We start from the raw sequence: 11,966 nt of genomic DNA on the forward strand, positions 1-11,966 counted from the left end.
TCAACCTGCTGGGCTCCGGCGATCCTTCCACCTCAGCCTTCCAAGTAGCTGGGACTACAGATGCGCGCTACCATGCCCGGCTAATTTTTTGATTTATTGTAGAGATGAGGTCTCACCAAGTTGCCCAGGCAGGTCTTGAATCCGCGGGCTCAGGCAATCCACTCACCTCAGCCTCCCAAAGGTGCGGGATTACAGGCTGAGCCACCGAGCTCAGCTTGCATCCTAAATCTTTTACACCTACCTTGACAATGATTAAATATAATACATGTTACCCCATTTTCCACTGACTTTGCATACTAAATTATGATTCAACCAAATGCTGACTCCTAACCAGTCACAAATTCTTTTTCAAAGTATCACTCTAAGAGTTTACATTCTGCCGGAACAAAGGCACAACTACACAACAGGATTCTCCTAAGGATCTAGATACCTCCCTGCAGATGGCCCTTCAGAAAGGCATGTCGCAATTTGGCAAGACTTAGTAATTGGCCAGGTGCAGTGGCTCACACCTGTAATTCCAGCACTTTGGGAGGCCAAGGTGAGAGGATTATTACCTGAGCTCACAGGTTCGAGACCGGCCTGGGCAATTTGGTGAGACCTCATCTCCACAATAAGTCAAAAAAATTAGCCAGGCGTGGTGGCGCGTGCCTGTAGTTCCAACTACTTGGAAGGCTGAGGCGGAAGGATTGCCTGAGGCCAGCAGGTCGAGGCTGCAGTGGCTGTGAGCGTGCCACTGCACTCCAGCCTGGGCGACAGAGTGAGACTCTGACTCAAAAAAAATAAAAAGAAAGAAATCAGTGGTATTTCTCCAAAATTTAAGAAACCACAAAGCACTGGCACAGACCAAAAAGGAAGAAACATGAAAATCTAAGGTATGTCTACTATCAACCCTCTCTACAAAATGCAAGTTTATAAAGTTCCTAATATTTCACGATAAGACTCTGGCAGGTTAGTATATCTTAGGATGGGTCACATCTTTCCTTTCATCCCTATGGGATGATGACTGTCAGGGGGATAAACATGTTACCATGGAAATATAAATACTTCAGACTTTAGCAACGAAGTCCAGGAAATAGTGTTTGCAGCTGACATATCAAGAGGGTGAGAAAAGGAATTCTGTGATGATACAGTCAACTAGTCTAAGGATTTGGGGCCTGGGATTAAAAGATGAAGGAAGAGAATAAAGGAACTACCAAGGCCTCCAAGGCTAAGGATGAGGTATCTGGCCTCTTCACATGTTACATATTAACCCAGCGAGGTCTAGCTTACACAGGGACAAGTAGCTAATGGAAACTTCTGGGTTCTTATGAAAAGATGAACTCCATGTTCAAAACAAATCTTGGCCATGCCTAGTATGGGAGAATCAGACTTTAGAAAAACATCAGTGCTATTCTCTTCAACTAAGGAAAGTACCTTTTATAGGGCAGGGGAATAAAGTCAGAAGCTACAGTAAATGCTTTGGGGTTACAGTATTGACAGTAAATAAAAGGCCTCAGGATGGTGCTGATACGACTTGAAGAGTTATGAGTTTCAATTCAGCACAGCTGCCAGAGCAGAAATTTCCAAACTGTTGTAGCCAAAGGCAGACAAGAAATTAACAGAATTAAATAGTCTTCTGCAACTGATCAACATTTCAATTCCTGGAATAGTGGTACTGCAAACTCTAAGAAAAATGGGCCAGCAGGAGATCTATACTTTTCAAGTACCATACACATTTTTTTTTTTTTGAGTTGGAGTCTCACTCTGCCGCCCATGTACCATATACATTTAAAGAATCATATTTTGGGCCAGGTGCAATGGCTCACACCTGTAATCCCAGCACTTTGGGAAGCCAAGGAGGGAAGATTGCTTGAGCCCAGGAGTTCAAGACTAGCCTGGGCAACACAGTAAGACCTCATCTCTACAAAAAATTATATATACACACTCACATACAAATCAGCCAGGTGTGGTGGCACACGCCTGTAGTCCCAGCACCTGGAGTAGCTGAGGCAGGAGGATCAGACCACCCGAGCCCAAGAGGTCGAGGATGCAGTAATTTGTGATCACGTCACTACACTCCAGCTTGGGTGACAGAGAGCCTCCAACTCAAAAATAAATAAAACTAAAACCACAAAAACAAGCCTCCTTTGGTCCTGCCAGTCACTACCAGTTATAAGCCTCTGCTCCCCTTGAGAGGAAGAATCCTGGGAGAGTAGGAAACTATCATTTGTTTCTTTACTTCTTCATCTCCCATTTACTACCTGGTCCACACCTTTTGATGTCACCATTCCACCGAAAAGACTCACCAACTCCGAAAGGCAATTTTCAGCCCTTAATTTACTTAACTTCCCAAAGCACCTGATACTGGCTCCTCCCTCCTTGAAAACACCTGGCCAAGCTGGACTCGGTGGCTCAGCCTGTAATCCCGCGCCTTGGGAAGCTGAGGTGAGTGGATTGCCTGAGCCCGCAGGTTCGAGACCTGCCTGGGCAACTTGGTGAGCCCTCATCTCTACAATAAATCAAAAAATTAGCCAGGTGTGGTAGCGTGCGCCTGTAATGTAATTCCAGCTACACGGAAGGCTGAGGTGGATAGATCGCCCGAGCCCAGTAGGTTGAGGCTGCGGTGGCTGGGAACGGCCACTGCACTCCAGTCTGGGCCACAGAGTGAGACTCCAACTCAAAAAAAAAAGAAAAAGAAAGAAAAAAGAAAACACCTGGCCTTAGCCTTTGTGAAGCCAGGGCCCCTGGCTCCCCCTAGCCGCTTTTCAGTGTTGTTCTCTTTAAACAGTGTCTGACCTTTAAACAGTGGTGTCTACATTTTTTAGATTTCAAAGTAGTGGCTCACTGCTATAGTCCTGGCACTGGGAGGCCAAGGCAGGGGGATCACTTGAGGCCAGGAGTTTGAGACCAGCCTGGGCACAAAGCAAGACTCCATTTCCACACACAAAAAAACAAAACTAAAAAATTAGCTGGGTATGGTGGTATACGCCTATAATCCCAGCTGCTCAGGAGGCTGAGACAGGAGGATTATTTGCGCTCAGGAGTTTGAGACTATAGTGAGCTATGATTGTGCCACTATAATCCAGCTTGGGTGACAGAATGAGAGCCTGACTCAAGTAAAACAAAAATGAAAGGATGAGATACTTGTGTAGTATTCTTCCAATCTAATCATGAGGGGGAAAAAAATCAGACAAACCCAAATTGAGGGATATTCCACCAAAAATATTTGACCATTATTATTCAAAAAAGAATGAGATGAAATAGCTAAAAATGGAAGTTCTAGTACATTCTCCTGGCATCCAAACACATCACCCAGCATACTCCACTCTGGAGACCTGAGAACTCTGGTCCTGACCCTCACCACCTTCCTATCCTACACGACTTAGCCTGGCTGAGCCCATCACTCCTAGGACTGCAAACACCAAGAACACACTGGGGGGCTCCCAAATTCTTCTTTCCAGTCTGGCTATCCTTTGAGCCTTAGACCTGCATGCCCAATGGTCTGCTGAGCATTTCCTTCTAAGTCCTGTGGTGCTTCAGACTCAACAGGCTCAAAACAGAATTCACCATCTTCCCATGGGCTTCTCCTGGATTCTCTATCTGGAAGAATGATGCCACCTTCCACACAGCAGCTGGAATCAGTTGTCTTCAAAGCCTTCCTCAGCACCACAGCTAATTAACCACTGAATTCCGGCAATTTTGTTTTTTCTTCCATATTATCTCACAAATCCTTTCCCTTCTGGGTCCAGTGAACACTCTTCAGGCCCTGCCAGGTTCGCCAGAACTACCGTATGACTGACCACGCCACCTCCCTCCATCCAGTCTTCCCGTCCCCTTTTCAAAATACAGACCTGTTCATTCACCCTTCTGCCCAAAATGTCTTCACTCACTGCCCAGAGCCTCCAAGGCAAAACCCAAAACATATCACCCAAGGCACCTCCAGCAACCTTATTTCTAGAATCTTCCCACCTTAATGGCTATACATTCCAGCCCCACCAAATGATCTGTCCTTGTGCTTTTACACATGCTGTTTTGTTTCAAATGCCTTTTCTTTTCACCCCGACCTTTCACATATTTGCCCTGGGAGGCATCTCTCCAGGGGACGTTTCCTCAGCCTCCCCACTCTGGGCTAGAGGGTGTGTCCTTCCCTCTGGGAACTCTACCTTACCATACTATGATCTATGAAAGGTGGATGGTGGAATCAGTCAATTTTTTAAAATGCGGTTGGGGGGGGACGGTGGCGCACACCTGTAATCCCAGCACTTTGGGAGGCCGAGGCAGGAGGACTGCTTGAGCTCAGGAGTTAGAGACCTGCCTACACAGCATAGTGAGACCATGTCTCTACAAAAAAAGTCAAAACATTAGCCAGGCATGGTGGTGTGCACCTGTGGTCCCAGTTTCTCGGGAGGCTAAGGCAGAAGGCTTGCCTGAGCCCAGGTGGTCAAGGCTGCGGTGAGTCATGATTGTGTCACTCCAGCCTGGGCAACAGAGAGAGACCCCTGACTCAAAAAGGGGGGGGGGGGTGTCCACACTTTTGTCCTCAGAAGCATCAATGTCAAATCAACTCCCTCTTCTATTGGACATCCCCTTCCTCTCCAGGCTAAATATCTGAATTTTTTTAAACATTCCTCATGACATGGTATTCATAACCCTAGTTCCTATCCTCTCTAGTTCCCTAGTTCTCTTTCTCTTGTTTGGTAACACTGTTTTAAAGGATTTCTTTTTTCTCAAATAGAGAAGTCAGAACTCTTAAAGATGTTTTCCATTACATCACATTTAGTCACTGTGGAAAATAATAACTTAACCTCATCTGACAAGACTGAGCAATGCAGAAGTTGACAGGATCAGATTCTTGTTTTGTATGAATTAGACTAGTCTAGTAAGGAAAGTATGTTCAAACCATGTACAGAAGAAATTATTTTATCTCAGACCAAAACCAAACAAAAAAACCCCATATCTTACTAAATCAAAATACTACCAGTCATAATATTAAAACGTGTAATTTCAATAGATGTCCACTTAAACCACCAGATCAAAGGGAGTATTTTTAAATTCAAAAACTGAATTAGCCAGGCGTGGTGGCTCATGCCTATAATCCCAGAACTTTGGGAGGCAGAGGCGAGAGGATTGCCTGAGCTCAGGGATTTGAGACCAGTCTGAGCAACATGGCGAGACCTCATCTCTACAATAAATCAAAAAATTAGCCAGGCATGGTGGCACATGCCTGTGGTTCCAGCTACTTGGAAGGTTGAGGCAGAAGGATCCCCTGAGCCTAGTAAGTCCAGGCTATGGTGGATGTGAGCATGCCACTGCACTCTGGCTTGGATGACAGAGTGAGACTCTGATGGCCCTCCAAAAAAAACTGAATTAAAATTAAAAATTCCCTCAAAGTATCCAATAGATCAGAGTGACCTTTCCAGAACCAGAAACAGAAGATTCAAAAGGAAAAAAGAACCCTAAAACTTTTGGGACATGAAAACAAATGTAACTGTCACCAACACACAACACTGGGCACCTCCAGGGACTGATGAGACCGGCAGAGTTCAAGTACTTCACTGATTTGATACCTCCTGCAGAATTAAATCAGCACTCCAAAAGCAGGAACCCCCAGCAACTGACATAGCAGAGGCTCAAGTTTTTAACAGACACACTGGCAACCAGAGTACCCACCAGTTCTTCCTTCAAGTTGCTTTCTTTTTCTGTTTTTTTTTTTGAGTTGGAGTCTCACTCTGTCGCCCAGACTGGAGTGCAGTGGCCATCCTGGCCACCGCAGCCTCGACCTGCTGGGCTCCGGCGATCTTTCCGCCTCAGCCTTCCGAGTAGCTGGAACTACAGGTGCGTGCTACCACACCCGGTTGATTTTTTTATTTCTTGTAGAGATGAGATCTCGCCAAATTGGCCAGGCGGGTCTTGAACCAGCGGGCTCGGGCAATCCACTCACCTCAGCCCCCCAAAGCGTGGGATTGCAGGCTGAGCCACCGAGTCCCAGCTGCAAGTTGCTTTCAACTTGGCCTCTTGTTCAGGGTCTGTACCTCAGTCTCAGCCACCATCACTAAACACATTCTCACACAGTAATCGCGTTACTTGTGTCACACAACACATATATTGGAAAACCTCACGCCTTCGGCACCAGCTGATCTGGGTTCAAATCCAGCTTTGCTACTTACTACCTGTTTGGTGTTGGATAATTCATTTAGGTTTGATCATTTTGCAAAACAAGGATGATACCCTCTTCCAAGGATTGTTACGATAACACGATAATAGACCAAATATTAGCTGACTCCCACTCTTCTTGGTGAATGTTACAGAACCCAGCTTCCACACAGAAAGCTACCATTTCTTGACATGTGACCCTAAGGACGTGACTCACATCCCAGTCTCCGAATCCTTTAAACTGGGAACTGTGACAAACTATCGAGAGGTGCTTTTTATTCGCCCGAAGAAACAGCCATATAAAAACAATGACCCATCTCACTTTTGGCGTCCTGAAATAAACAACGGGAGGGGAGGGGATTTCACCCATTACTGCATCCAGTTAGAAAAGGAGACTCCATACAAATGCAAAAATTCGTGGCAGCTGACGGCAGCTAAGTCAGCCTTCTCTCCCTCGCAGAGGGCTGCGGTTCAGCGGCTCATTGAGAAATCCTCCCCTGTCCTCCGCAGGGCCTCTCAAGCCGGAAGAGGCCGGGCTGACAGGAGGTCGACAGCAGCGCGGGCGGACGCGCCTTCCTCAAAGAGGAGGCTGGTGGAGGCCGGATCAGGAGTCCCCACGCAGCACGGCCCTGGGCCTGGCCCCGGCCCCTCGTCAGGCCGCACGGCCACCGGCCGATCGGGGAAAGAGGCCAAGAGGGAGGCAGTCTAGGCGACGCCACCACTGGCTGCCCGCACTGCGGCACCCGCCTAACTACCACCCGCCCCCGCCGCCCCCGACCCCCGAGGCTCAGGGCCTTCGCGGAGCACGTCCCGACCGCCCCCGGGTCCTCACCCGCCACCAACAAGGACAGGAGCACGAAAAACACAGTCATGGTGCCGCGGCGGCCGCAGCACACAGAGCGGGCCCGTAGGACAGGGCGACCACCGCAGCGATAGGGGTGACGCGCTCCGGCTCGTCGCGAATCCCGAGGCCCGTCCCTCCGCCGCCTCCGCCGGGACGCCTGGCGCCTTCTCCACCAATCGCCAGCTACGCCGCGGCTACGGACGGGACGAAGCCTGGGCCTCGTCAGTGGTGGTGGGCGGGGCCTAAGGTAATGGACGGGAGACCCTGCCAATGGTAGGCAGCAATGGCAAGCCGGGCGTTCCCGCCCCCCAGCCCGTGATGAAGGGTCACGAGATGGAAGGTAGGGCAGGTGGTCAGAGGGGGCGACGTAGCCATTCGAGGGGTCCTGAGAGCCGCGATGTGGCGCTGCCCCCCGGGTGCTGCAGACCCTTTGGCCAGTTTCCGGTGATGGTCTCCAAGCAGGGTGTCCGTCTTTCCGGATCGTGTGGCTCCACCCCGCTCCGGATGCCAGCTGTGAAAGGCGGGGCTGGCTCGGGTTTCGTTCTAGCAAGTTACCCAGAAGATGAGCACCTGCTGGGAGGAAGCCAGGCGCCTAGGGGAACCCCTGCCCTCCAAGGAGTGGTGCCAGATAAAATACAGGACGCTCAGTTAAAATTTGAATTTCATATAAAAACAATAAATATTTTTTAGTATGTCGCATGTATTTTTTGGGACAAGCTTATACCAAAAGGAGTAATCATTGATCATCTGAAATGCAAATATAACCGGGCGTTCTGTTTGTTTATTTGCTGACTATCTGGCAACCCTACCTCCAAAGACTTTCTGATTCATAAGATGTGGTGGGACAGAACATTAGTTAATTACTTCATTCATTTATTCACTCAGTTTCCAATCTGGGCAAGGTGTTCTGTGAGGCTATTTCAGAGCTAGGCATACTATATAGACCAAGATCTTCACAATTTATAGTCTTTCACTTATGATGTGAGGCAAGAAGGACACAGTATAGCATCTGGGGGTTTCAAATGACACCCCAGCTGATGACCTTGAAAGATGGATATTACTCAAGGATAGGAGGTGGGGAGATTCCAGCGAAAGGTGTAAGGTGCCCCCGTCAAGTTGAGCATTCACTGTTTGGTTTGACAAAAAAAAGAGATTATATAGGGAATGGGTCACAGAGAGCTAAAACTTTCAGTCAGGGGCATATTTGTTGAGGATCTTGAGTTGTACATGAAAGAACTACGCTTCATTTGCTAGGAAGCAGGGGACCATCAAAGGTGTATGACCATTTGTTCAGTGTACAAATGTAAGACAGACTTGATGGGGGGAAAATGCCTTACTGTGTCTTCAGTTCCCAGTCTCTGTTTCCTTTTTAGAAAATACCTGAGGATAAAAAAATTAGAGTGAGTTGAAAGGAGGGACCCCAGGGGTTTCCCAGGTAGCAGACCCACCTTGGGAAGAATTTGTCCAACTGAAAACTGGAATCGGAAAAACACTCAGCTTAATCTTTCTAGAACATACTGTGCTTAACCAAAGCCACTCTCAATTTAGGGAATAAAATCCAGGTTTTGTCACTCAACTTTGGAAAATGGGAAACTTTTAACTTTCAAATCTGCATTTTTCCAGAAGAAAATTTGCACAAGTGTGACTTTAAAGAACTCTAAAAGGGAAGAGACATTTTTTTCCATTAGGAATGTGAAATTATTAGAACCAAAATGTCAAAAGCAGTTGATTTCAAAAATATCAACTCTAATGTGAGTGCCTTGAAAAAGTTTCATCATGTTTCAAAAATTATTATTTTTTTGAGCTGGGGTCTGTCACCCAAGCTGGAGTGCAGTGGCACTATCATGGCTCGCCAAGGCCTCGATCTCTTGGGCTCAGGTGATCCTTCTGCCTCGGCCTCCTGAGTAGCTGGGACAACAGGCACATGCCACTGTACCCAGCTAATTAAGTTTCTTTTTTTTGTGTGGATACGAGGTCGCACTATGTTGCCTAGGCTGGTCTCAAACTCCTGAGCTCGTGATCCTTCTGCCTTGGCCTCCCGAAGTCCTGGGATAGCAGGCATGAGCCACCATACTTGGCCAAAAATTCATTTCTAAGCATGATTAATTCATCTCTCTTCACACCAACTAAAATTGCATTCTTTGTCCATCTTGCTACATATCCTAGAACAGGTTTTGAACCACAGGCTCTGCAAGAACTTATTTAAATTAACCTTAGTTAGGGGCATAATGAGCTAAAAGACTTCTAGTGTATTCTTAGTTCTTTGAGGAAGACTAAAAATATTATAAATAGATGAATATAAAATAAATCCCTCCTCCTCATCCCCTCAAGAAAACCTCACAGTCTCATGGTCTTTCATACTCTATTTATGTCTTGAGAAATAACATCCCTTTTTGAGCTAAGGGCCAATAGGTTATCCTTTACATCCAAGGCCCCCTTTCACCTGAAGTCTCAAAGGGGCACTACTGCTCCTTATAGCCTTGGAATTTAGCAAGATAAACACTGTAGGAAGCCTTCTCCTTGTTTTATAGATTGAGAGATTGAAATCAGAGAAGGGCATATTACTCAAGGTCACATCCTGAATCGTCAGCAGTTCTGCTTTGTGAGTGCAGCCCTTCTGATTCAATCTCGAGTGCTCAGTAAACAACAGTGATGTGCTGTTAACTTTTCCACTGAAGCATTTAGAGGTGGCTATGTCTGTGGCAAGATAATACAGTATCTGAAGTTATGACCCCATTTATTAGCCTAAAAGAAGCCTTGGTCTTCTTCCCCACAGGCCACATAGGCAAGGCACCAACCATCCATTGCTGCCCCGAGGGCAGGACTCTCAAAGAAGCAGCAGAAAACAAAGATGTCAACTTCTGGGCTCTTGAGTTTCAAAACTAGAGGTCAGGATGTAACATATGAAATAATACATAATTCCATTTGCTTCTCTAACTCTTTTCGCCAGCCCCCCTACTAATTCCAGCAGTGAGTTCTGAGTGATCCCAGAGTAAGCCTGGCAATGTGGTCTGGTCTCTGCAAACCAGCCATCAGGGAGTCCCGTGAGGCCAAGATCATGCTATGCCCCCAGGTCATGCAGCCTCCACTCAATTAAAATATAGAATTTCTGGCCAGATGTGCTAGTTTCACACCTGTAATGCTAGCACTTTGGGAGGCAAAGGTAGAAGGATTCCTTGAGGCCAGGGGTTCAAAACTAACCTGGGTAACATAACAAGAATTCGTCTCTAAAAAAAAAAAAAATTAGCCAGGCATGATAGAACATACCTGTAGTACACTCCAGCCAGAGCAACACAATGAGATCCTGTCTCTTAAAAAAAATTTAAGAATTTCTGTTCTTCAAAAGATATCATATACTGCTGGGGGCCATGGCTCACGCCTGTAACCCCGGCACTTTGGGAGGTTGAGGTGAGAGGCTTGCCTGAGCACAGGTGTTTGAGACCAGTCTTGGCAGCATTGGTGAGACCTCATCTCTATGATAAATCAAAAACTTAGCCAGGCTGGTGGTACACGCCTGTAGTTCCAGCTACTTGGAAGGCTGAGGTGGAAGGCTCGCCTGAGCCCAGCAGGTCGAGGCTGCGGTGGCTGTGAGCATGCCACTGCACTCCAGCCTGGGCGACAGAGTGAGACTCTGATTTAAAAAAAAAAAAAAAGATAACATATACAGACATATGGAAAGGAAAGGTGGAAGGGAGGGGAGGACTTTACAGGGCAGAAAGCTGAAAAGTACCATCTCAGCAAGGCAATCACTGTCAAGGTCAGCAGTGATCAGTCATGTGATAGTGTGTATCCTTGATGTAATCAGAACAGCACTTCACCTTTGTGATCTTCCTCACCAAAGCCCATAACTCCAGTTGAATCTGAGAAAAACATCAGACAAATGCCAATAGAAGGGCATTCTACAACATATTTGACCACTACTCCCCAAAGGGCATCAAAAACAAGGAAAGTTTGAGAAACTGTCAAAGCCAAGAGAACCCTAAGGAGACATGATGACTAAGTGTAATAAGGGATCGGGAATGGAATTCTGCAACAGAAAAAGGAAATCTATTCAGACTTTTTATTGAAAGTATAGGGCGACCCCCCTCTGAGTCCCCACCCACTATGGGAGCTTTTCTGTCCTCTCAATAAATCCTTCTTTAAGAAAAAAAAAAGAAAGTGTAGACTCTAGTTAATAATAACGTTTTGATATTGGTGCATTAATTGTGACCAATGGGCCACACTAATGTTAATAACAGGAAAAACTGAGTGTCGGTGTGTGGGAAATCTCTGTACTATATTCTCAATTTTTCTGTAAATCTAAAACTGTTCTTGAAAGGATATAACATGGAATCAATATAGCCAATAAACAGCCATTTTAACACTGCCTAGTTATCATGTTTTTCTAGCAGTTCACTTCACTTTACCCTCTAATCACTAGCCAAGGACAGGACTAGTTTCTTAGAGGTAGCTTTTTTCCCCAATGAATTTACCATTAATATCAATTACACTAGTGCTAGGCCGATCACAGGTAGCTATTGATAATTGTTTTACAACCCCCTCCCCAACTTGTTTTGTACTAATTAGCTTTTCTATTTCAAGTACTTGCCTCCACCCATAAGACCCAGGTTAACCTAATGAACCCTTTGTGACCTTCATGACACAGACAGACCTCATCACCATGGCAGTAATCATGTGACTAGCCCACCCATATGCCAGCAGTCCATCGCCTGACATCAGTACCTGTGCTTACCTGCCCCTTCGTGATGACTTGGAGCAGACCACCACCCAACCACCTTAAAGACCTGCCCCCATCAAAAGAGAATGTTTAAAAGCATTCAACCTCAAGCAGCCATTTGCCATTGCTTTACTAGACTCTGATGTGGCCATATGCTCTTTGATCTATGGCCACTGCCATGTTTCCTAAACTTTGGTACCCTCTCCTACCTTGGAGCCCAGTGGGTCGAGGCTGCAGTGGCCGGGAGCGGCCACTGCATTCCAGTCTGGGCAA

At 46.5% G+C, this 11,966-nt stretch overlaps 1 protein-coding gene across 4 annotated transcripts in view; it reads right to left on the reverse strand.

Moving 5' to 3' along the window:
- ATP6AP2 (ATPase H+ transporting accessory protein 2) overlaps positions 1–7,084 on the reverse strand; it is a 25,143-nt gene extending 18,059 nt beyond the window's left edge. For all 4 annotated transcript variants that reach the window (XM_021711296.1, XM_021711290.1, XM_008055918.1 and 1 more), the window contains exon 1: positions 6,965–7,084. In XM_021711296.1, coding sequence (XP_021566971.1) covers positions 6,965–7,004 — 40 coding nt within the window. In that variant the 5' untranslated portion in view covers positions 7,005–7,084. The remainder of the gene's footprint in view (positions 1–6,964) is intronic.
- Between the last annotated feature and the right edge of the window lie 4,882 nt (positions 7,085–11,966).

Source organism: Carlito syrichta, unplaced genomic scaffold, assembly GCF_000164805.1.
Source record: "Carlito syrichta isolate Samal-C Ts95f unplaced genomic scaffold, Tarsius_syrichta-2.0.1 Scaffold82655, whole genome shotgun sequence".
Taxonomy (NCBI): Eukaryota; Metazoa; Chordata; class Mammalia; order Primates; family Tarsiidae; genus Carlito; species Carlito syrichta.